General features: G+C 61.2%; 1 protein-coding gene across 6 annotated transcripts in view; it reads right to left on the bottom strand.

Moving 5' to 3' along the window:
- Positions 1-29: 29 nt before the first annotated feature.
- NOL4L (nucleolar protein 4 like) overlaps positions 30-25,168 on the bottom strand; it is a 117,287-nt gene continuing 92,148 nt past the window's right edge. For 4 of the 6 annotated variants that reach the window (XM_077769332.1, XM_077769333.1, XM_077769334.1 and 1 more), the window contains 7 exons: positions 24,116-24,257; positions 8,378-8,655; positions 6,182-6,367; positions 5,914-6,105; positions 5,514-5,636; positions 4,629-4,827; positions 32-801 (listed from right to left, as the gene is read on the bottom strand). In XM_077769332.1, coding sequence (XP_077625458.1) covers positions 581-801; positions 4,629-4,827; positions 5,514-5,636; positions 5,914-6,105; positions 6,182-6,367; positions 8,378-8,655; positions 24,116-24,257 — 1,341 coding nt within the window. In that variant the 3' untranslated portion in view covers positions 32-580. Of the gene's footprint in view, positions 802-4,628; positions 4,828-5,513; positions 5,637-5,913; positions 6,106-6,181; positions 6,368-8,377; positions 8,656-24,115; positions 24,258-24,785; positions 24,798-25,168 lie in introns of those variants that run through there. The other 2 variants (XM_077769336.1, XM_077769331.1) reach the window with 2 other exon arrangements.

Raw genomic sequence — 25,168 nt, 5'->3', positions numbered from 1 at the left:
TCAAAGGGACAGCCAGCCAGGGGCCCGCCCCGCCTCACCCCGCCCTGCCGGCCCCCAGCCCGCGCCAGTGTAGTGATATGGAATGTTAGGTCACAGGGATACATCCTTCTGATCAGACAGACACAGACTGGCAATCTGTACAAACACAAAAGAATCCATTTTCAGAAAAATAAATTACTAAGGGGAGAGGAAGAAAGGGTCCACTTTGTTTTTCTCAATAAATATGCAATTCTGCTCACCTAAGACCTGAAAGGTAATTATCTGGGGGTGGGATTCTAACATCAGGGTCCACGAAGATGATTCTAAATAGAGCTGTGTCCCCAGCGCCTTGTCAGGGGAGCCCCAGCCCTTCCAAAGCTGCCCCATTGGCCTCTTCCAAGCAGGTCAGAGCACCCGTGTGGTGAGATTCCAAAAAAAAAAGTGTCCTTGTGCCCAAAGTCGCAGGTGCTTGGCGTGTGGCTAGAAACCGCTCTTTTGGATCCCACCTCTTTCAGAAAACAAAATGTACCAAGTGGTGAGGCAGGAAGCCAGGCCGGGACAGCCTCCTTCCCGAGGGTAGTACACTCCAGGTGCCGCGGGGTCAGTTCTGCTGTAAAATGAGGTTTTCCAGTTCGTCCGCGGAGCGCAGCAGGAAGGCGGCAGACTCTCGGTAGCCGGCGATGAGCTGCCGCACAGCGCTGATCTCCGTGGGGCTGAGCTGGGCGGCGGGCATGGTCCTGCTGGTGCTGTTGCTGGAGGGCGTGGGCGTGGGCGTGCTGGAGGCGGTGGCGGCCCCGCCTTTCATGCTGAGGTCGGTGGGCCCTGCAGAGGGGAGAGCACGGGTGAGGAGGGGAGGCGATACCTCCCCGTGGCACCGGAGGCCATCGCAGTGCTGACTTGGGAGTTTGCTGTGACTCAGGCACTTGGGCCTCTGGACGCGTGTACGCCGGCACCTAGGATGGGGCCTGGTACCGGCAGGTGAAACGTGGGGCTCTCAACCCTCAGGTGGTCGTCAAGGAAGGGGACCTTGTGGGTGGTACGGTGAGGTGGGGGGGATGGGGGGCAAGCGGAGACCTGGAGGTCGGAGGTTTGCCAGAGGTCACGTGGTGAATGTGGGCACTTGGCTCTGCCTCCAGGGCAGGGCCGCCTTCAGAGGCATCAGCCAGAAGTGGGCTCTGACCCCAGCCCCCGGGCTGCGCTCCCTTGCTCTGAAGGCCCTTGCGGACCGCGCTCCCCTAACGCACCCCAGATCCCAGCCCTGGCAGCTGGGCCAGGGGGAGGCCTCAAGGCAAAGCAGCTCCCCTGACTTTCCTCACCGTGGGAAAGCAGAGCTTCCCCTGTAAGGATGGCTGTGCGCCCCATGGGGGTGTGCTGTTCCTCCCCAGACGGGCAGGCTGTTCGGGGAGATGGGATTCAAGATGCTGTAGGCAAGCTGAGCGGCACGGGTGTGTGGAAAGCCCTAGGGTCCAGGGTGGAGAGCCGAGCAGGTGCTCAGACACGGGCGGGACTTCTGTCCAGGTGGAGAAGGCAGGCCAGGTGCCCTGCTTGGCTCTGGGAGAGGTTGAGCCCAGGCCGGCCAGATGGTGGCTGCTGCCTGTGGGGGAGGGGGGGAGTGCCACGTGGAGGAAGGTGCTGTGGGTGCTAAGCCTGTGTCTGAGGAGCTGCAGAACACCGAATCCCCCTTCCTCTGAGGAGGTCTTCTGTGCCTGGGCAAGGGGAAGGTTCGTGTTGTGGGGCTGGGGTGTGAGGGTCAGAGTGGTCAGGATGGAGACCCAGGGGCACTCTCTGGAGAAGTCCCCTTTGCCCTCAGAATAGTGGCAGCAAAAAAGGAACCTGAGTCTTTCTGAAACAGACTGGAGGATGTGAGGCAGGGGACCAGCAGGCCCTTCCTCCTCTCTCTGCCTTTCCCAAGCCACTGTGCAGGCAACTGGTCATCGGCCCTGAGCTGCGAGGCCTGCTGGGAAAGGGGCTTCCAGACCAGTTTGGGGGGCTTTCTGAATTGGCCCCCGGGAGACATGGAGGCTCCTGGAAGTTGAAAAGCATTCTTGAGAGGTGCTGAGTGGGAAAATGGCCAAAAAGAAGCATACCCAATGCCTCCTCAGGGGGGCCGTCTCCCTGCTCCTGTCTACCTGCACCCCCTCCCACCCCCTCCGCTGTCCCTCCCCGCACCGGGTGGTCTCCCCCACGCAGGCAGGTGTGCGAGGCTGACCTTGGCGGTCAGCCGTTTCCCCACTACCCCGTGGATTCTGATGGCCAGCTTCATCTATTGCATCTACAGTGGCGCTTGTTACGCTGCTGCAGAGAGAGGGTCAAGCTCCAATTACTGGAGACTTTGCACCTGGAGGTGACATACTGGAAACTGGACCTGCTGCTAAAGGAAGCTGGTGCAGCCTGAGGGGGCCACCTGTCCCATGGGCTGCTTCCTCTTTGACTGGAGCACGTGGACATCCAAAAGCAGGTCCTTGGAATTGAGAGTCAAGGGAGCAGCTAAGTCGGTGTGACCGGGCCCTGGGGTTCCTCTCTCCCATTCCCAAGCCTTGTCCTCTGGTCTCTCCTGGACATCAATAAGAGCCCAGAGAAGAGAATGTCCCCATTCCCTGCGGCCAGCTTGCTCGGGAGCCGCCCTCCCGCAGGCGCTAGTGCTGACACTCAGGTGTGGCTGCCGGAGGGGCAGGAGTGGGCACGAGATGCCCAGCAACCCGAGAAAGGCAGGCCCGTCCGGTTCTCTCTTAAGCTCATTTGCATCTCCCACTGACAACCTGATGAGCGAAGTGAGGAGCTCTGAGCTCCTCACGCAGTCACCCTGCCAGGGCACCGGTGTGACTGACGGTCCCTGACGGGGCTGGCTGCTTGTGGACAGCCTCTGGACTCCAGCCCAGTGCTCGCGGCATGTGTGCTGCCCCCGGCCGGGAGGTACACGAGCAGGTCTCTGCCACGGTGACCTCAGCACCCACCTCTAAGGAGGCAGGGCGCATATGGAAGGAACAGAGGCCCCGGGAAGCACAGGGCAGAGCCAGTTGCCTCCCTCAAAGGGAGACCTGGCCGTGGCTGGAGCCTCTCTGGCAGCTGTGACCAGGGCACAGAGGGGAGCAGGCCAGCGCCCTCCCAGGCAGCCGTAGCCGAGACCGGCTGCGCTGCGTGGACCAGCTGGGGGCTTGTCCCCATCGCCTGCTGCCTGGGAAGGACTGGACCCCACCCTCCTCATGTGTATCTAGGAGGTCCTAACTTCCCTGCCCTGGGACCTGTCCTCAGATACTCTAACCGGGTCCCCACTCAGCAGGCCTGTCAGATGGCTCTTCTTCCTGGAAGAAAAGCCACCCTTGCGGGACATCGGTCCCACCTCTCCCTGTGGCTGGCCACTCCGGCTTCAGCTTCAGGGATTAAGGCCAGGCAGCCTCTTATTTTAGGTTAAGAGGCATTAGGAAGGGATGAAAAGTTAAGCTCAGGCAGGCGTCTTCCAGGGACCTGCACACACTTCCTGCTGGAAGGGGGCAAGGTGAGCGGGGGGGTGGGGGGGGTGCCTCAGCTTTCTGCCATGGGTCGGGGCCAGCCCCTCCCTTGCTGCCGGGAATGGTGAGGGGTCTCCTGGAGCCAAGGACAAGGGCTTGAGAGGAACTCTCACCATGTTCGGCCAAGACCTAGAACCAGAGTTCCCAAGTTCCCTGGCCTGTGGGCGGCACCTTCCTCCAACATACTCCTCAAACAACCTGGGGTCACCCTCAGCTCTCTTCCTCACCCCTCTGTCTTTGAAGGACTCTCAATGCACACGGCTTCTGCCCCCTGCCCTTCTGATTCAGATCTCACCATGAAGACCAAACACAGTTCACAGCCCTGCTTTGCCTAAAACCGATCTGTGGCACACAGAATGAAATCCAAGTGCCCGGCCCCGCGGTCACCCACCCACCCCGAGGCTACCAGTGGAGCCTGCTCACGTGGGGCCCAGTGTGAATGGGCCTGAGCTCCCCACTCTAGTTCCCACTCAGGGTGACACCTAGCTCGAGAGGGACATCCGCGTCTTTCCAGGGACTGTCCAATGCTGGGCTATTCCCTGTCTGCATCCGAGGCGCCTGGGAAGTTCTGTAGGGGCCCCAGGGCAATCACCAGCTTAAAGGGTTGGAGTTGGGGGAACACGTAGTTAACTCGCACCCCAGGTAACACCTACACGGGGCTCCGTAGTGCAGGGGCAAGGGCTGAGGCCAGGAGAAGGCGGTGACCTGCCCAGAGCCACTCGGCAGGCCCCCCGCGGGCCGTGGCTGCTGAACTGGGCCGTGCCCGGGCCCGATGCTGGCTCTGCTCCCAACTCCAAGTGCCCTGGGCCAGTGACCCCTCACCAAGCTCCGGACACTGGGGGTAAAGCAGGCGTGTGGGGAGCATTCAGCTCAGAGCAGGGCAGAAGCTGGGCGAGGCCCAGCCGTGCATCCAGTCGAGCACTAGAGCAGCCTCCTCGGAGGCACGAAAGGCCTGGTCTGCGGTTTTAACCAGCTGAGATTTCCTCACTGTCCAGCCTGAGGACTGGCCGAGACTGAAGTGGGGGAGGTAACTGTGCCACACGGGAGGCTCGCTCTCTGCCGGCCCCTGCCCCCTTCCCCGAGGCTGTGGTGCACACAGACCTGGCTTTAGGTCAGGGAGCCGGGGGCACCCCCACTCACCGTTACTGTGATTTCCTGTTTGGAGGGAGGCAGGGGGCTGCAGGTTGCTGCCCAAGGCCCCGTAGCCGCGGTAACTGTAGTTGAGGCCGCCGTTGACATACACGGGGTCCTGGGAGTAGGAGGAGGCTGGCAGTGAGTAGGTGGAGTGGGTGATGGCAGAGTCCCGGGAGTGCTGCTTGTCCAGGGCAATGGGCTCGTCCTGCAGAGCGGGAGGAGAGCGCTACGGAACCGAAGGGAGACCCTGGGACCCAGTGCTTTGACCCGTGGGACTCTGCTCATCTCTCTGGGGGGCAGATTTGATCCATTTCTGCCTGGCCAAAAAAACCCTCTCAGAAAGAATGAAATCTGGCCGTTTGTAGCAACGTGGATGGAACTCTAGGGTATTACGCTGAGTGAAGTTAGGCAGGCAGAGAAAGACACCACGTTCAGGAGAAACTTAATAGAGGACCATGGGGGAGGGGAGGGGGGAAAATGAGACGGAGGGGGAGGCAAACCATGAGAGACTGAAATCCTGAGAACAAGCTGAGGGCTGATGGGGGTGGGGGAGGGGAAAATGGGTGATGGGCATGGAGGAGGGCACTTGTGGGGATGAGCACTGGGTGTTGTATGGAAACCAACTTGACAATAAATTATATTTAAAAAAAAAAACACAAAAAACCAAAACTCTCTCAGAGGCCAGACTCCCTAGGCCAGTGAGGCCTGTGTGACCGGGCCCTCTGGCTGTCCACACCTGCCCCACCTCAGCTGCCCCACCGCAGCTCCGTCTGGGTCCCGGGGTGGCCTTCCCTCTCGCCCTGTGTCCAGCCATCTGCAGCAGGATGCCGGTCGCCCCCTCACCCCCGCCACCCCGGAACAGCGCCCAGGCAGCTGTGGGTAAGGCGGTACCTGGGAAGACTGGTAGATCTCCAGGCGCATCCTTTTGGCTGCTTTTCTCGTCTCGCTCTCGCAGGCCGCTGCCAGGATGTTCTCTGCCATGGCCGAGGTCAGGTGGGGAGGTGTGGGTCTCGTCTGCAGGCAGAACAGGGATGGGGCCGGGGCTGGGGCTCACGGAGACCCCGCGCCCTGGAGGTGGGTGGTACAGAGCCGGGGTGTGCACTCCAGGACTGTGCTCTACGGGACCGTGTAATCTGGGCCTCAGTCTCCCTCCTCTGAGAATCAGGGATCGTGGTTCCTGCTTCCAGGGGTATCAGGAGAGTAACGGGGAAGTGTCCGGCCAGGGGGCCACCCAGGAGTCCCCAGGGGCTCAGTGCGGAGGGAACAGGTGGACCGGGGACGAGGGGCTCACCATCTCCATGCCGTTCTTCTTCATGCGCCGGCAGGACTTGAGGTATGTGCGGATGCGCTTGCGGGCCCGCTCCTGGAACTCGGGGAACTGCCGGCTGCAGGACTCGATGATGGCCTGGATCTTCTCCTTGGGCTGCTTGGAGATGGGCACCATGCGGTCCAGGTTCTCGTCCACGAAGAGACGTACAAACATCTGTGGGAGGCACCGGCTGTAGGAAGGGCTGCCCTGACCATGGCCCCTGCCCTGCCCGGCCCTCACTGGTACTCACATTGAAGGCCTTGAGGCGCTCAGGGTCCATGCCCTCAGAGTCGTTCATCTTATCGTTGTCTTCATGGTCGTCATGGTCATCATCGTCGTCATCTGCTGTGGGGGCCCGGCCCACCGTCAGGTCCTCAGGGCAGCCGCTGACCTCAGTCTTGATGGAATCATAGCTCCCGGAGCTGTAAGGGGGTGACTGAGAGAGGGCAAGGGCCAGAGGGTCAGACCAGGCCACGGACAGCTTGGGGACTGGGGTGGTGAGCACACCTGGCCGCCGCGCTAGCCACAGTGTCGAGGTCCCGAGTCGCCGCCCCTCCCCACTCCCTTCACCCGCAGAATGGAGATGCCCGTGGGTGGCAGAGGCCTGGGACCATGTTAGCACTTCACTCGGCAGCAGTGCCCACACCACGGCCTGCCGCATCGTGCCAGGGCTGGGCAGACTCGGGAAGGGTTCCCAGCCTCTTCTGGTTCTGCCAAGAATGGTTCTGGCTTTGGGGTTCCCTCCTGCCCCCAATCCCATGCTGGCAACCAACCGAGCTGTCACACAGGCAGCGAGTGTGCCGTCTGTCAGGCAGGAGCAGACGGGCTAGGAGAGGGGACCAGCCTGGGCGACAGGTCCATTAGGCAAAGCGCATTCCCGAAACTCCGGGGCTTGGCTTCCCCTGTCTGCTGCCACTCCCGGGAGACACCACCACAAGCCACAGGGGTGGGTGTGTGTGTGTGGTGTGTGTGTGTGTGTGTGTGTGTCTGTCTGTCTGTCTGTAAAGGGGCAGTGGGAAACAGGCCCAGCCCACCACCACAAGCCCCGGGAGTGGGGGTGGGGGTGTGTGTGGTGTGTGTGTGTGTGTGTGTGGTCTGTCTGTCTGTCTGTCTGTAAAGGGGCAGTGGGAAACAGGCCCAGCCCACCAGCCAGTCACCCTGTCGCTCGGCAGAGGAGAGACCCAGCTGCCTACTCCCACTCCATAATCCCCTCTTTGCTGAAGAGCAAAGGGATGAAGATGGATACTGAGTGGCACTCAGTCCTGTCTTGGCCGCCGCCACCAGGACTCTGTGTGACCGTCCCACAGGAGGTGAGACCCACCTCCCAGGGCCCCCGACCTGGGGCCCAGCTCTTGGTCCACGCACAGACTTTAACGGGCCAAGACCCCTAGGTGCTCTGGCCAGGTCATGACAGACTCACAGTGGAGAGGCCGCAGACTTTCCGGCCCGGGCCAAGCCCCACCCCCAAGCTGCTCCTTAGCCGAGTCGTCTGCCAGGGCCAGAGACAGAAGCCGCAGGACACAAGCTGCCGGTGGCACGGGTGCTCCCATCTCGCTTCCGCCGTGCACATGCGTGGCCCAAGCCCCCGGCAGCACATTCCCCCTCCGCAGCTCAGTGCGGGGGGTGGCCAGCTCTGCCCCTGGCCTCAGGAGAGGAGGGCCTGAGCTCAGGCACGTGGGGACGACTGCATACCCCGTCATCTGTACAGAACCCTCCCATGACACAGGCCACAGGGGCAAGCGCTGGTACCCGCCCTGCGCCCTCTGCAGAGGAAAAGGGCCCAGGGCAGGGCCGGAAGCTGTGCAGGGGTACAGGGCTGGAGCGGAGGGGTGTAGGGCTCCGATAAGTCACCTCTGGCCCCCAGCCCCAGCAGGAGAAAACGCTCCCCAGAGTCCGTGTACCCAATGCGCAGGAAACCTCAGTGGCCCAGAGGCAGCTTGCAGACACGTGAGTGGCGGCCCCAGAAAGCAAGAGGGATTTCCGGGGCGGGGGGCGGGGGGCACCGCTTCTGGCCAGCCTTCCCTGACGGCCATCCCTCGCCCCACACCAGCTTGGCCTACTGAGTGTTGAGCATTCATATCCCTGGGCCTTCTGAGGCCTCATTCTTTTTCTGCACCATCTGTAAAATGGGACAGGCATGCAAAGGGGGATTTGTGCTGAATGTGGCCACTTGCTGCTATAACTTGCAGCGGACTCCATTCTGGGGGTTGAGGGGAACAGGCCACACCTCACCCACCACCTTCGCTATGGCGGGGCCGACCTCTTTACAGATGGTGACACAGGCTCAGAGGAGGGAAGGCCTTGCTTGAGGTCACACACCACATGATCTCTTATTCCAGAATCTCCCCTCTGACTTGGGGTCAAAACTCTGGGGACATACGATTTCATTTCTGCCTCACGCAACCCCGATGTGTACAGGAAGAAGGTGGCCCACAGCCCCACACACCTCAGGGGTGGTCTTCACCCCGTACTTGACGCGGCTCCGCAGGCCATCGGTGCCACAGCCGTCTGAGGGGTAGGAGGGTGTGCCGAGTGCCGTCCCCGGCGGGAGCTTGTCACACAGGTTGATGGGCTGATCTTCAGAGGTGGCGGTGAAGTCCATGGGGGCCACGGCGCCGTTGCCATTCATCTCGGGGAAGGCGGGGTCGCCCTGCGTGCTGCTCGATGTGGACGGGTTCAGGGTGGAGGAGCCATTGCCGCTGCCACTCTCAGAGGAGGAGTCATCTGGAACGAGAGGCCTGGGCTTGAGGCTCCCCCCAGCACCTTCTGCCCCCAAGACCCCCTGGGGTCTGGTGGCCATGAGGCCACAGGGAGTGCTTGCCCTGTCTCGTCCTCAGGGGCATCTCTGGGTAGGAGGTAAGCCCTGCTGTCGCCGCAGGAGGTAAGCCCTGCTGTCGCTGCCCGGGGGAGGGGCAGGGGACCTCTGCCTGAAGCAGGCCAGTGGGAGCAGAGCACCCACAGTGATCTGCACTCCACACCCATTACACCCCATCCAGGCTCAGGGAGGCCCGGCTTCTAGGGCCTGGGAGTGAGTGGCTGCAGTCCCAGGTCTGACTGGCCTGCTGCACGCCAGAGGTCCTTGGACACCCAGAGGTGGCTTGGGGCCTGACAGGCATCCCCCTCCTTCCTCTAACTCACCACTGCCCTGCTCCTTCACACCCTTTCCCCACAGGGGGCTCTCAACTTCCTTATCTGCCTAAGGAGAAAGGGATAACAGCCGCATTGTGATTCCCCCACCCACCCCCCAGTTACCCACTCCTTCCTGCAGGCAGGCCCAGCCTGGTCCCAGCAGCTTACTGGCAGCTTAGGCACAGGCAGTGCACCCCCAGAGCTGCCTTCTGTGTAAGGCCAGGTGGCCTTGGACATCCTGAGCCATGGCTTCAGGCTCTGGGGTCTGCGTTCCTGGCATCTCAATAGGCTATCGCTGCTTTCCAGAGGTGACAACTCAACAAAGCTCTGCCAAGGGCGCCCCCTGCTGCGGAGAGCACAATATTGCCTGGGGGATCTGGGAAGACAAACTTTAACTAAGGGGCTAGACATTTTAAGATAAAATTCCAGGCCCCTCTCCCCAGTCCAGGCCCAGCCTCCTGCTTGATCAGCTGAGACGGCAGAGGCCGAAGCTAGTGGAGCTCGCGGGGTCACTGTCAGGTGAGTACCGCGTAGTTCCCAGTGGCGCCCAGGTGCCCCGGGGCTCGGCACCAGCACCCAGAGCTGGTGGGGGAGGGGCTCCCACAGTGAGCCTAGACCGCATCCCAGGCCACCCCTTCCCCCAGGCCAGGGTCGCGCAAGACCCCACCCCCACTCTCCCAGGCAGCAGATTATGAAGATTTAGTCCCCGGGGCTGGGCATTGGGCACGCGCACCGCCAGAGCGTCCCCATGGCGACCGAGCGGCTCTAGCGCCCCAACCAATCGCTGGCCTCCCGGCTGCCCGGGGGCGGGGCCAGGCTGCCCATCAAGCCGCCGAGCCCCGGGCAGAGGGGGATGGGAAAGGCCTTGGTGAAGTGGCACCCCTCCCCCTCGGCTGCCGTCCCCTGGGCCAGGCTGCCCCTCCTCCCCCTCTTCCTCCGGGCCGCCACTGCTCCCTCCATCCTCCGGCAGATCAGCTCCAGGCTGTGCTCAAAGCCGCCCCACAGTTCCCTGCCCGCTCAACGACACCCCAGAGTCCCCGGTATGCGGCCTTGCAACCTCCAGGACCTCACCGCGCGTCCGCTGCCCCCCTCCTCCTTCATCACAGAGAGACCTGGTTTTCCCCCAGAAGGATCTGCAGCGACCAGTGCAGATGTTGGTGGAATGAACAAACTGCCCCGGCAGGATTTACTGAGCACCTACTGCATGCCAGCCCCATCCCAGGCTGGGGAACAAAGTTACGATGGGAAACGAAGTAAGGATGGCAACCAAGGTGCCAGCCCTCCTGGAGGGACAGATGCTCGTTCCTGAACCACAGGAAAGTGGGTGTCCATCACACCCGTCTCCACCCCACCCTTTTCCAGCACCAGTCCATTCCTGTTCCATAACCTTCCTGTTCTTCAAAGACCCCTGACTGCTGTCCTCCAGACCCCTGCCGGGTGGGTTCTCAGTCCCCTGGCTTCTATAGTCCAGGCTCCACCCTCCTGGCCACCGCGGGGCCTGATATCTCCAGGCCTCCGCTTGGGCTCGGGCTCTGCTGTCCGCCTGCCATGTTGCTTCCAGCTCAGAAAATTTCAGTCTACCTTCAAGGCCTAGCTCAGTGCTGCCTCCCTAGGGCAGGCCTCCTCTTCCATTGTCCCTGGGAAGGAGTTACAGCCCCAAGGCCTGTCCCTCCTGGAGCTATTTAGCACCTCCTTTGCCAGGCCCAGGCTGAGTCCTGACAGCGGCCCACCTCCCACCAGGGCAGCCCCTCCACACACAGGAGCCTCTTATGGAGCTGAGGAGCTGGAAGGCAGGGATGGGCACCCGCACTGACTGATCACGTGAGCCCCCGTTTGCTCTGGCAGGTGCCCATTCTTAGCCACCCTATAGGTGAGAATTCACAGCCTGGCATCATCTGTATTGGGCCAGCTGCTTGACCTTGGAGGGCCCTGTCTTCCTCCTCTGGAAGGAGGGGTTGCTAGGAGGGCACCATGCTCTGGACGCAGCGGGCCAACCGTCCCTGACGCATGGGTGTCGGGCCCACAGCCTCCTGCAGTGCCGCACCCCTGCAGAGGCTTACAGGTGGGCACCCAACCACCTGCCTCTCTGACCAGGTTTGCTCCCGGGAGGACGGACGTCCCTTGCCCTGTACCTGTGGTGGAAGGGGGAAAGGGGACGCATGTGTACTCCCAGCCCCGTGCAGCTCAAGGGCCCAGGGTGGCCCCAGGGCCGTGCGCCATGCTGCTCGGCCAGACAGCCACAGTCGCGGGCTCTCACGGCTACACAGTGCCCCCTTCCCAGTGCTCCAAGGCTGCTCTAGTCCAGGGAGGGAAGGGGCTGGGCAGGTGGGACCGGGAGGTACCAAGAATCTAGACCATGCATTCCGAGTTGTTAGAAGAAACTGGAAATCTGCCCCAGTATGTAAATATCCCGATTTTAAAATATTAATGGCCGACTGACATTGTTTCCATTTTGAAAGCCCTTGCCAAATAAATGGATAAAACAAAATGTGGTCTATCGTTCAGCCCTAAAGGGGAATGAAATACGGTCACATGCTACAACATGAACTCTGAAAGCATCACGCTGAGCAAAAGCAGCCAGACACAACGGGACAAATACTGAAGGAGTCCCCTTCGTAGATCAGACACGTGCACAGAAACAGAAAACCACCTGGGGCGGGAGGTGCCGGGACAGGGAGCTGCTGCTTAGTGCACGGAGTTGGTATGGGGTGACAAAAACCCTGTTTTGGAGATAATGGTGCTGGCTGCACAACACCGCCGGCGTACTCACTGCCGCTGAAGTACGCAAACGGCTACAGTGTAACATAAAACTTTGTCATACGTATCTTACCACAAAAATCCCTCCCAAACAAAAAGAACCCCGAAACCTTGAGCCGGCCAGGGGGCTCCAGTTCACAAGCTTTGTTCCCACTCCTCCTCCCACAGGCCAAGGCTCACCCACCTCCACACCTCACCCAGGGGCAGGGGAAGCCGGCCACGCACAGCCCACCTCCGAGCGTGTCCTCCCCCGTCATTCTGCTGGGGCCACCCTCAGCCCGCGTGCCCACCGCCCACGGCGCCACCCACTCACGGGCTGCCTTGAACTCGGGTCCATTTTTTGCCAAGTGGAGAGGCCATGGGCTTAAGGCAGAATGCAGAGGGGCTGTAGAGGGGGGTGGATATGGCCTGTGTCACCTTCGAGATGCCACTTTACCTCGAGCCTCGGTTTCCTTTCCAAATGCGTGTCATGTAAAACAGGATTCATGAGGTGTAGACAATGCTGATATAGAGAGCAGGCACTAAAAAAGAAAAAGCTGGTTCTCTATACCCCACTCTGTTCCATCATAACGCATCTGCCTCCTACACACAGGGGCTTCGGGGGGCCCGGTGCGAAATCGGAGGTGGGTACAGGGAGGAGGAGGGGGAGGCTGGCGCCCACAGATGCTCTTCCCACCCTTGTCCCTTCCCTGCCTGAACACTTACTGGTGTCAGGCCCATGCAGGGCCTTGGGGACACAGCAGTAGAAAGAGGGTGGTCACTGTCCTGGGGACTCATACTCCAGTAAGTACAAAAGCACACACAGGGTTCTAGAAGAGACTGGGCTCCAAAATGAGAGTTGTGAGCTTTCTGGCCCTTGAGCCCTGCCGGCAGGGCCCCATCTCCAGAACTCGTCCTGAGGAGGGCGGGAGGCTATGAGGAAAGCAGGGAAGACTTTTTGAGAGCAGCAGCCTAAGGAAGGGCCTCACAGGAGGAGGCTGAGGAGGCCTTGGGACTAGGCAGCTGCCCCCTGACCCTGGTGGGGGCAAAGGTGCTGCTGGGGGTGGGGGGTGAGTGTATCAGCCCATCAGCCCCACCAACCCCTGTCCTGGGCAGTGGCAGCTGCGTGGACGGAGTTCATGGCTTCCTAAGTGGAAGCCAGTCTCCCTCCAGAGAGGGCCCCTTGCTGCCACCCACTCCAGCTGTGTCAGCCGCGTACCTTTTTCACTTGCTGTTCCTTCTTCTGACACTGTTCCCAGCTCGCTCTCCCCTTCAGGGATGTGCTCTGAGATCACCTTCTCCGTAAGACCTCCCTGCCCCCACTCTGACAGGCTGACCCCTTTACCTACTTTTTCCAGATGGTTTTAATCACCTTCTCACATACTGTGTCTATGGCCTGTGCCCACCACCCACTCCCCGTGTAAGCTGCCCCTGCCCTGCAGACCCAGGGTTAGCAGGGCTGTATTGGGTGGGCCTACATCATTCCTGCCTCTCCAGAAACCATACCCCTTCCTTCAGGGAGGGCACCCTGAGTCTTCCAGGGTAAGTGCACACCCCATGCCTGGCCGGTCAGCACGGCCCATCCCGGCGGTCAGTGGGCCTGTGACCAAGCTGGACCCATGGAAGTCAGTCCTGGGGCTCGGGCCGAGACACTGGGAAAGAAGTGCTCCCCCGAGCCCCCAGGGCTGCGGAGCCCATTCGGCAGGGCTGAACAGCTGGCAGGGACAACCCCCCCTTCAATCCATCCCCACCTAAAGCCAAAGAAGAACCTAGACTTTTTGATTACAGGAGCCAATAGTTTCCTTACTGGGGAAGGTGGCTGGAGTCCCTGAGCCATCTGCAATCCTCCCTGTGGGAGAAGCCCAGGGACGGGGACCCAGGCCAGGCTGCCCCTCACTGTGGCCCAGCACAAGCCCTGAGTCTGTCCCCTAGCCTGGTCCTGAGGTGGCTGGTGCCCGCAGGAAGGGCTGGTGGCAGCCCCCGCCCCTGTAGCCTGGCACCGTTTGGGGAAAGAAGGAGCAGAGAGAGCGTCCCGCCCCAGGCTGAGGCAAGCTGGGCCCCGGACCGCTCCCAATTCCTCCCTCCTCCCCACGCCCTCCAAAAAAGCATGATTTAAAGGAGACACACACATGTACTCAAACCCGTGCCCTAATGAGGCCGGCAGGGCAGGGGGAGCAGGTGCGGGCCTCGCTGTCTCCCGACCTTGGGCACAGCCCGCCTCCTTGGCTCCTCTTATCTGCAGTCCAGGGAGTTGCCGCTGACGCCCTCTTGGGCTCTGACACTTTATGACCCTGTGAAAGAACCCAGCTGGCCCCATGGGCAGCGGGGCCCCGACACACGGGCTGTGGGAGTCAGGCCTCCAGGGCGCAGGCCTCCAGCCACGGCTCTCTCTAGGCAGGCACGTGTTCTGGTCCAACCCGCCCCAGACCCGGCTGGAAGTGACCCTGCTGCTGGGCCCACCAGGTCCCCATCTGTGCTGCTGTGGCGGGATGGGCACCCCACGCGAGGCCAGGCTGCCGGGGCCTAGAACACAGCCAGCGGGATGAGACTGACCCGACCCGTAACTGTGCGTGAGCAGCAGGGAAGGGTGCGCTGGGCGGCCGCGGGGAAGCGGCTGGGGGACGCATCCCTTCTGAACATTTCCAGAGGCGGGCCTCCCCGGCTCTGGCAGAGGACAGCTCCCCGCCCGGGCCGGGCTGCGGGGCCCACCACCTGTGCCCGGAACGCCTCGGGCAGGGAAGGACCGCGGTGCCCGTCTATTTAACGTGGGGCAATGTGCTGCTATTCAAATGGGGGAATTAGTGATGAATGGGGGAAATTGTTCCTCCCTCTGTCCCGTCTCCAGAAGGAGACAAAAACCCCNCCCCCAGCGCCCCGCAGCCCGCACAAGCCCGGCTCTGTGCGAGCCGCCAATCGCCACACTGGGCTCTGGGGCCACGGCCAGTGGCACCCTCTCCCAGTGGGTGACCCACACCAGCTCCCGAGGCGGGCTGCGACAAGGTGGGAAGACGCCCCATCACTGAGACCGCGGGTCGGACATGTGGCCACGCCGCCAGGCATGCCCAGTGCAGACTGTCTTCTGTGGCCAGAGGGGCGGCGGCTGAGGCAGCGCCCCCTCCTCCGCGGGCCTCTGTCACAGCAGCGGCCAGGCAGGGGAGAGGAGGGGGCATCAATAATTCACACACAAAAGAGCAGGGCTGGGGGGAGGAGAGAGAGTAGAGTGCTGGAGCCAGCAGCCCCACCATGGGCCAGGGCGGTGTAGACACCAGGGCAGGCGCCGAGTCTGCAGAGCTGGCCCTGCCTCCTCCTGGGCCGCGCTGCTCCCGCTCTGAATTTGGGTGTGCACCTCACCAGGGCTGGTCCCCGCCTGCTCTGACAAAGGCCAGTGGCCTGGGCCATGTTTACATGATGCATAGTTCCCGGGAGCACCAGGCTCCTGGCAGGCTACCCTGCTCTTCCTCCCGGAAGGAAAGGGGAGGGCCTTGGGGTCAAACGGGGGACACAGAGGAGCTGGACGAGGTGGTATCGCTGGGATCCCCCCAATCCTGGATGACGGGGCCACACGGGGTGCCTGCCCCACCGTCTGGCCGAGCATCCCATCCCACCCTGGAGGTTCCTAGGGCGGGCCGGTCCCTGCTCGCCGCCATGCTCCCCACCGGGCTCCGCTCTTGCCTCCTAACGCCACCAGCCCAGGGATGCGGGCACCTCTACTCCACAGCATCGCCTTCCTGCCCGGCCTCCTGTGGGTTTTTCCTTAAGCAGGCACCGGCGCCCGGGCCCTAGAGCAGCACTGTCCGACTAAAACACCATGTGAGCCTGACACAGAGCCACATTTAAAAAGTGAAAAGAAACAGAGAGAATAAATTTTAATCATCTATTTTATTTAGCCCAATATAGTAAAAATCTTATTTCAACAAGTAGTCAATACTGTGTTAAAACGGAGCTACTTTACATTCTTTTTCATACTAGGTCTTTGAAACCCCGTGTGTATTTCACACACGCAGCACACCTCGATGTACAGGCGCCTTTCCAACAGCCACCTATGGCCATAGTGTCAGACAGCGCGGACCTAGGTTTTGCCCTAAAACTGAAATCCTGTCTCTCAGGGTGGGAGCCCCTAGTGAGGAGTCAGGTTTTAGGGGCAGGGGGCCGGCTGCCACCTTCAGCGGGGGAGATACCAAGTGTCGGGCGCCAGGTGCACCCACTGTTCCTGACCCGCACAGGCACCTGCAGCAGATATCAGGGAGGAGCCCTGATTCCCCAAGGCACCTACCCTCTTTCTCCTCTAGGCCTCCACTTGCCCATCTGTACTATGGGACGCTCCCCACCCCACTCCCTTCGGCTTCTCCCCCTACACACACCGGTCAAATATGCCCGGGGGGAGGCACTCCCACTAAGAACAGGCTGGGTCCGCGTCTCCCTGGCCCCACCGTCGAAGTCAAGCACGGGCAGCGAGGAAGCCATGCTGACTCAACGTACAGAGCTCCAACCAGATGCCCACTGCACCACCCCCCCAAACAAATCATGTGTTCGGAGAGCAAACAGAGCCACTTGAGGCCACCATGTGTGAATGATTCACGGGGCAGGGACCGGCCCCGAAGCCTGCGCGCGTGTGTGCTTGTGTGTGTGCGCGTCTGTGGTGTCTGAGGGCCCTGGAAGGCCCTCCACCAGTCCTCCCGGAAGCCGGCCTGGGTTCAGTGCACCCCAGTCCTTAGGTCAGAGTGATGACGCCACTGTGGCTCCGGTTACTTCCTGGTTCCCGAGGAAGCCGCCCTTGGACAGGCTGGGGCAGCAGTGCCTCTCCTGCACTGCCCTTGCACCCACCCTGGGCATCCTCCCCAGCACAGCAGGGCCGTGTCCGTGAGGGTCCACGGGGGGCTGGGGTCTAACGCGTCTGGACTGAGGGGCAGGAGACGGCTCTGACCTCCCTGACGGCCCGGCAGACACAGGCTAATCTCCCAGGTGTGTGCCCCCCTCACCACCTGGGGCTAGGGAGCCTGTCCTGCTCTAATGTCCTCCCCAGGCATCTGGGGGCCTGAGACCCTGGCAGCCCGCACAAGGCCAGGGCTGTGCAGGCCTGGCCTGCTCCTGGATAAAGGGATCCCTCGGTGCTGTCTCCCGGCCTCTCTCACCCCTCAGTGGCTAGAGGCCAGGAGAGCCCAGCATTGTCTGTGCAGACAGCAGCCCAGCTGATGGTGGACTTTCCTGTGACCCAGGACGGCCAGGGTGGCCCACGGCCAATCTCCGGAAGGACTTGGGCCCCAGCTCTCTGTTCCTTGGAGGAGGGCTGGGCAGGGGCATCATTCCATGTGGACGTTTGGAGCCTTGACTAGGAGCAAACAGCTCGTGCTCTGGAAGGAGGGAGAATGACCTGTAGCCAGAGAGGATGAGGTCCAGACCCGGTTTCCAGCCTTACCTTGGACAAGCAGGGTCAGGGCCGGCCAGGGCCAAGATGAACAGGTGTGAAAGAGAGAGAGCCCAGTTTAAAAAGCTCACTGCAGGACAAGTCCCTCAGGAGCCATCCCCCGGCAGCCATGGTGAAGGGGCCACAATCCTCCCCTGATGTGACAGTGCGTTAGGGTCCCCAGGGAGTCGGCTGTCAAAGCCATGAAGCTCCAACCCCAGCAGGGGGCCTGCGGGAGGGCAGGTGCCATCCGCAGGGCACACTAAGTATCCGGGGCTCAGTGGTTAGTGCTAGGGACTGGCTGAGCCCAAGTGGCCCCGTCCTGACTCCTACTCAGCCCTTCCCCCATGAGCAGTGCAGCCTCCTGCCCCTTCCTGGGCATGAGCAGCAGTATGAGCAGCACCCACCCCTTGCTGGAACCCTCCCAGGGCATCCTCAGTGCCCAGGAGCCTTCTCCTTGGATGGCATAACATCTCACAGCTGCCTGCCTAGCTGCCTGCCGGTGTGAATGCCTGGGAACAGGGTCAGCCGGATCCAGGGGCAGGGTCTCGGAGAACTCGGGGTCCCTGGCACGGACGGGTGGGGTGTGCGACAGGAATTCACAAGATGCCAGGACAAGCTGTGAGTGCCTGACCTCCCATACCAGCTCTCCTTCCAAAGAAGCAAGGCTCTGGGGGGCGGGGGAAGGGGGTGGGTGTGGAGAGCAGGAGCGAGGGACACCGGTGTGACGCTGTAAAGCAGCTGTGGTCAGGACCACACGGGGACCACGAGTCAGAGGGGACCCAGAGGGACCTGAACAGAGAGAGAGGCTGATGGGACTGAGTGGGGCTAGGGAAGGGTCTGGACACTGGGGCCAGTGAGGAGGCGGCCCTGACCTGCCGACAGCCCCCCAGCCTGCACGTGCCGGCTGGCAGTGGGCCCCGGCGCCCGGCGCTCCAGCACCGTCCCCTGCACCAGGCCTGACACTTAGCGGAAAAGGCCCCACACTCGCAGTTGAGCCTCCCCGTCCCAGGCGTGTGCTGAGCTCTGTCATCGCCTCACCCCGCTCTCATCCCGCTGTCCAGCAAGGCCAGATCACTGCCCTAGGCCCCACAGCGAGGCATAAGGAGGGGTGAGTGGAGGCAGGACCAAGCCTGGGCCAGGGTAGCATGGCTACGGCTGCCCCTTTCCCTGCACACGCACTGCAAGGATGCGGGGACAAAGGGAGAGGCCCCCGTTGGTGAGGAAAGAAGGGACAGCACCCCTGCTCCCCAGGCTGCGTTCTGGGTAGTGGAGGGCCCTACCTGTCGGCAGGCAGAAGTCTTGGTCTTCTCTCAAAGAGGCCCCCAGGACCTCAGGGCTAAGGGTCCCATTAGCCTGTCCTACGTCTGGCAGAAGCCAGGAATCAGAGCCACCAGCTTGCTGAAGACCACCGAGCAGGCCAGCTCAGGAGGCCACAGCAGAGCGCCCGCGGGGAGCCTCATCCAAGCGGAGACCCGGCCCACAGACACGGCCCCACCTCTCTCCGTCCTCCTGGCCCGGTCTCTCCCAGGGAGCTCCTGGACACAGGTGACCCAGGAGAGCCCCAGCCCTGGCATTCAGCACCTTCCTCCCAGGCACGCCTCAGGCCCACCGCACCCGCCTTCAGCACTGCACCGAATGCCGTCCGCTTGCGCCAAGGGGCTTCCTCTGCTCCCCCGTCTCTACCACTAGCGTGGTTGAGCACCTACCCCCGGGGGTCAAGGCTGGGGAGAATGCCCAGGAGAGGACACTCATCCTGGTGCAGGGCCCTGACCCCGAGGATGCCCCCTGTGGCACTGTTTGTGACAATGAAGAAGAGGAACTTGAACGTCCTTCCCCACAAGTGGCTCAAATGCCGGCTCCAGAGTCAGAGGGACCCTTGTGGTCTGGGCAAGTTACTTCCCCTCAGGACAGGACACGTCCTTCCCGGTAGGAAAGGCATGGTCATAGCTCTGAGTAGCAGGCAGGCTTGGGAATGGGGATTCCAGTCACTGGGATGACTGGACAGTCTTCAAAAAATGCCACATCACTGACAGGAGAGGCAAATGACATTAAGAAGAAAAAAAGATGGCTCTGGAACACCACACAATTCCCCTGTCTTTGTTTGCTTGTTTTTTTTTTTTTTAAAACAAGACTTATATGCACAGAAAAGACGGAGAAAAATATGCCCCAAATAGTGGTATTTTTCCCCTTTTCTTTTGCTCCATTTTCTCCCCTGAAATTTCTAGAATACTAGTGATATTTGGGAAACCAGGGGAAACCGAAGACATGTTTCTGCAGAGCCATGGCTGCCCTCAGGAGGCTTACAGCCTGCCAGGGCTCCCGTGCTCTTGTGCCTGTCCCTCTCTGTCCCACTCCTCAAAGCCAGGAACAGGGGCTCAATTTCCCTGTGACCAAACTGATGAGTCCTGAAAGAACCAGACATCCTCCCCTCCAATGCCTTTGGCCATGGGCACTGGAGGGAAGGCTCCAGACCCTCCCATCTGCAGGCAGGAAGTGCCGGCCCCGGGTCACTGGAGGGAGGGAAGAGGAGAGGTCCGGTGTGTCCCAGGGGCCTGGAGCTGCGGCCTCGTCTGGGAGGCCCTGAGATGCCCAGGACACCATCCAGCCCCTGGCCGGCAATCCCCACCCCCACAAGCCTGCAGGACGACGGAGCAGGAAGAGGGAAGCGGGACCCTCTGCTCTCCCTGGGCGCCGGCTTCCTGTCTGCCGGAGAGGTGAGTAATGTCCGCTCCCCACCCCCTCGCATCCCTTCTGGAGGCCAGGCCTCACATTTTCCGTTCAGGAAGGGGCAGAGCAAGAGGCCAGTGGAGCCCATCAAGGGGAAATCAAGGAGCAGGCCCTGGCCTGGCCCTGCAACTGGAGCTCAGGACGCCTGCGGGCCTGCCTTGCCCACATATGCGCTCTGGTTCACTTGTTCATTCACTCATTCATTTGACAGATAGTTGTACCCATCTGCTCCGTGCCAGGCTCTGTGCTGGGTGCTGGGGGCCCAGCTCTGAGGGTGCTCATGCTCTCTGGGGGAGGACTGGACATCAGAGGACTCAGACAGATAATCCCACCGACGGGGCATCGCTACAGCCTGACAGATTCTCTGGTCCCAAGTCAACGCCAGCCTACAGCTAGCTTCTTCAGAGCACCTTCCCTCTACCCCAGAAGGGACCCCCTGAGCCACGCATTTACCAGGCACCTGTGATGTGCACAGAGCTCCATCTGGACTCCAAGGCCAAAGCCTCAAACAGGGCTTAGCTGCGGGTCTAGAAAGAACTCTGCCACGCATGGGCAAGAGGCCGAAGTGGGAACGGGCCTGGGTCACTCTGCCCCCAAGAAGACAGGGCTTGGGGTGTGTGAGGGGAGGCTCCTTTGGGTCCCAGGCTCCCCCCTGCTCTGGGGAACTTCACATACGGCCACTACCTGCCGAGGCAGAAACAGGGGCGCAACCTCCTCCGGCAACCACCCCGAGTCTGGTCAGATCACCCAAATTCTCTTCCTCATCTCCCATGTCTGGTGAGGTGGCACAAGAGTATATGCTCACCCATGGCAGCGAGAGCTGAAGCGCCATGTACATGGTGCCCCCCCAAGTCTCCCCCAGGCCCTCCCTCCGTGTCCCCTGCTGTGATTTCAGGGAGCCAGGAACAGCACCCAGAAAGGAGATCTGTGAAGCACATCCTCGCAGGCAGTGGTGGGCTTGGGGGAAAAAGCACAACCGTGCATGTTTCAGTGCGGGCGCATTCCCACTCCCCACAAACCTCAGAGACAGGCTCCCGGGGCTGAAAGCTAGTGTGCCAATTCATTTCTGGTCTCAGCCCTAACTGCTGGCCAAGACCCAGTCTTCATCTGCATTTGTTAAAATTTGAAAAGGTGGGGCGCCTGGGTGGCTCAGGCAGTTAAGTGGCAGACTTCAGCTCAGGTCATGATCTCGTGGTTCATGAGTTCGAACCCCACGTCAGACTCTGTGCTGACAGCTCAGAGCCTGGAACCTGCTTCGGATTCTGTGTCTCCCTCTCTCTCTGCCCCTCCCCTGCTCATGCTCTATCTCTCTGTATCTCAAAAATAAATAAACATTAAAAAAATTTAAAAAGTTGAAAAGGGATGGGGAGAGGAGGGAGTGATGGAGGGGGAGAGGAGGGGGTGATGGAGGAGGGGAGGAGGAAGAGAAAGAGGAGGGCCCAACACACACACCTAAAGGTGTGAACATGATGAGCAAGCTACCTGGCTTCCTGAAATGGTTCTGGGCTGCATCACTGGTGGGCATGGGGAGGTGTGCTCCCTGGCACAGCTTAGGAAGCCCCCCTACTTTCTGGCTAAGGGAAAAGACCCAGGTGCTCAGACTGGGGATGTCCTCAGGAACAAAGAACCCAACTTGTCCCTGATAAGGGTGGACCTACATGCCCTCCGGATGGTGTGCTGGGGGGGCGGGGGGAGTGTCTTGATAAATGTCTGTTTCTTTATTTATTCAGGCAACAAATATTCAGCAGGCCCCTAGAACGCGCCAAGCATACAGCTGGAGTCACTGGGGACAGAGCAGAGTGCAAGACTGACAGGGTCTGTGCCTTGCGGGACGCACAATGGGGGCTTTAGGCCTCATCTTTCCAACCTGCCAGTTCCGTGGAGGACAGAGGGCCAGAGACCACACAGCAAGCCACCACAGAGGGCTATGGCTAGGTTTGGAGTATGGGGTCGACCAGAGCCCCTGCCTGGCCTGTCCCCACCCAGCCCTCCGTTAACAACAGGGGAGATGAGAACACCCAGCAGCCTGGCGGTCTCCCGTTGATTCACTGATGGGAGCTTGTGTCTGCACCATAAGCACCTTCAGAGAGGGGAGCTGGCTGCGAGCTGCTGTGGGGGCTGGAGGAGGGCTCGAGGCCAGGCCTGTGCCCAGCCAAAACCCTATGGGAACCCACAACCCTTGAGAAACACAGCAGCCACCAATGGACCCGGGGCCAGCAGGGGCAGCAGAGACCAGGCCAGCCAACTGGGCCTTCTCAAGGCCTGCAACCCCCTGCACTGGGTCTTGGTCGGCCTCTAGCCAGCACATCAGCCCACAGCCTCCAGACGCAGCCTCTGATTAAATAATTAAATTGATGGTATCACAGTCAACACCATCCTCCCTGTCTCCAGCTCTGGCTGCCGGCCCTGATAAACACCCCGGTACTGTCAGCAGGCCAGCCTGCTTCAGCCCAGTCCCCACAACCAGGAGGGCCTGGGGGTGGCGGGNCCCCTGCCGAGAAGCTCTTCTGGGACCAGCCACAGGATGCGCTGACCCCAGTCTCTCTGCTGCATCTTCATGATGGACCGAGCCCCAGGCAGCAGGGCAATGGACGCTGAGAAAGCCCTGTGACCCCCACAGAAATACCCGCTTCTGCTGCCTAGCCCTGGAGGCCCCCCCACCCCACCACAGAGTGCCAAACCTCACTGGGAGGGGTCTCCAACAGAGGAGCAGACTCCCAAAGGATGGCTCTGAGCAACAAGAACATAGGACTTTTTCAAGAATGAGCGGAGGGAATACGGCCCCCACTCAGTCCTACTACTCAGAGTTTTTTTTTTTTAATGTTCTGGATCCTTCTTGGGAAGGTATAACCCTATGCCCTTGGCTGAGCTCTGCTGGCGCAAGCCCTTGGTGTGGCCTTTGGGCGTGGCCTTCGATCGGCTCAGATGAGGAGGGAGGTCAGCGGCTGGGCACTTCCGAGCCCCAGAGCCCCCAGCAGCATGTGGCTGCCCCCGCCCCGTGGGAATACTGGGAGGTGCTACTGGTCGGGGAGGCTCTGGTAGGGAGGCTCGCAGCACGAGGGGGTCGTGCTGACCTCACGAGGTGTCAGGGCACAAAAGTCTTTTTCTTTCCTGGCAGCCTTACATCCCAGCCCTCTGGGCTCCCCAGCCCCTGGCCCAGCTTCCCCAGCTGCCTCCAGGCTGGGGTTCCTTCCAGACAAAGCCGGATTCAGGCCCATGAGAGTAGTCGGGAGGCAGGCGCAGGTTCTGCCATGGAGACGAACTTTGACCCAAACCGCAAGGCTCCTACCCCTTATTTACTCTTTAAGGCTAACCCGTTTCACAGAGCTAACATTACACCCCTTTTTAACCCTGCACTTCCCTCCCGCATTCCAGGCCCGACCTTTGACCCTTCCTAATTGCTGGCTCTACACCCCAGATCTCTGAGGCTCAGCCTCCACCCCCAATCACCTCCCCAGAAACCCAGAGCGCCGCCAGAGACACTGACTACAGGTGCCACCCCAGCCCCACAACTGCATGTGAGTGCCACAGGCACTGTCGCCCCGGCCCCATGGGGGTTCCACACAGGTGCTCTGGAGTGGACCCCTCGGATCTGACTTCTGACTCCAACACTCCCATCCCAAGAAGAAGGCCTCTGTTCCAAGGGAGGCCACAGGAAGCTGCCCGCTGGCCCTGGAGGGCAGCGGGGGCTAGGGAAGAGGCCAGATGGCTCTTCAGCCAGGCCACTTCTCATCGCAAGGGGCTGAGGACACACAGTAGACACGAGGTGACAGCAGGAACCCTGTCCCGTAGCCTCATGTTGAGCTGCAGAAGCTAACTCTTGCTTTCACTGCGGGGCAGCTGAACTTTTCTGGGTCAGGCAACTGTTAGCCTCCCCAGACCTGAGTGGCGGTAAGTTGGACATCCATACTCCACCAGCTTGTGAGCATCAGGGCAAAGAGGCAGGCAGGATGGCTGTCAGGCTGCCGGCCTGAGAGCTCTAGCCGTTTACCTTGGGAGGCCTTGGTCTCTCTGCAGCCAGGGGGCTGGGGTACTGGTGGGGATGCCGAGAACACCAGGCTGCCCAGGGGCAGCTGTCGGCCTGGGCCTGGCCACCGCCCGCCCCCCCCAAGGCCCCGGTCCAGATTCCTAGGCCCCTGTAGGTGGGCAGGGCCCCTCCCCAACTGGCCCCCAAGAGACACTCACCGTCCTCTTGGCTGTGGAGGTTCTGAGGGCTTCGCATCCTCTCGTCCTGGCTGGGACTCAGGCTGGAGGCCAGGTGTGGGTCAGCTGACATCCATGTGGAGTCGTTCATATCAAAATCCTCACTGCTCACAGAAGTTTCATCCTGATCGGGGACAAAGAAGGTGGCTGTTTCAACAGGGACAGGCTCTGTGCAGCCCCAAGGCAGCATTCTGGGTGAACCCCAGGGCTGGTGGGCATTTGGAAGCCCCCAAAGGCCACAGGGAGACCCCAAACCTGGCCCCCCGTGCAAGTGGTTCGGGCTCTGGTTCCTGTCGGAAGCCAGGGCTGAGGGCCGGCGCTGTCTGTAATTGAAGACAATTATGAGGTCTTGCATCCTGTAGGGGCGGATAGCAGGGCCTGGCTCTTACCCTTGTGAGCCAAGGTTGAAGCGAGAGCGCTGTAAACAAGGGCCACCGCTCCCCGCCCCGCAGCCCTGGGAAGAAGGCTCGCTCATGCACAGGGACGGGCGGCAGAAAGTGGGTAGCAGGACATGCGGACGCTGGCGAGGCCCAGCCGACCGCCCCCACTAGGGCTGCCTCCCGACTCGGCTCCAGCTCCGTGGAGCATGCATGGAATTCCTTTCTCCCACTCCCCCAGCCCAGAGGACATTTCTGTCTTCCTCCTTCCTAACCTTTGCTGTGCTTCAAAGATAGGCTTTTGGGCAGCTTCCAGGGCTGGAAAGGCCAGCCCCTGGAGTGCAGAGAAGGAAGGGGGTGGGGCAGGCGGGGAGGGCTCCGATCAGACCGCAAAGGGGGTTTGGCTCCAGGGCCTGGGGGGCCCGCCAGGGCCTTCCAAACAGCCGGAGGGCCTGCTGGAGAGGACCACGCCTGCCTGCTCTCCCCTGGCTGGCTTCCGTGAACCCCTGGCCAGGCATCTGGGAACCCCCAGGGCGGGGCCCCTTCAATCCAGTCCTCCAGTGGGAAGGGACCCCACCTCCTTCTGGCCCAGCCTCTTTCAGGAGCAGCAAGCAACTGTGTTTGGGAGCTAGCTGTAAAATGCAAGAAAGAAGACACA

Source organism: Crocuta crocuta, unplaced genomic scaffold, assembly GCF_008692635.1.
Source record: "Crocuta crocuta isolate KB4526 unplaced genomic scaffold, BGI_CrCroc_1.0 scaffold445, whole genome shotgun sequence".
Taxonomy (NCBI): Eukaryota; Metazoa; Chordata; class Mammalia; order Carnivora; family Hyaenidae; genus Crocuta; species Crocuta crocuta.
Note: the sequence above shows the minus strand (reverse complement) of the source record. Positions and strands in the feature narration are given on the sequence as shown.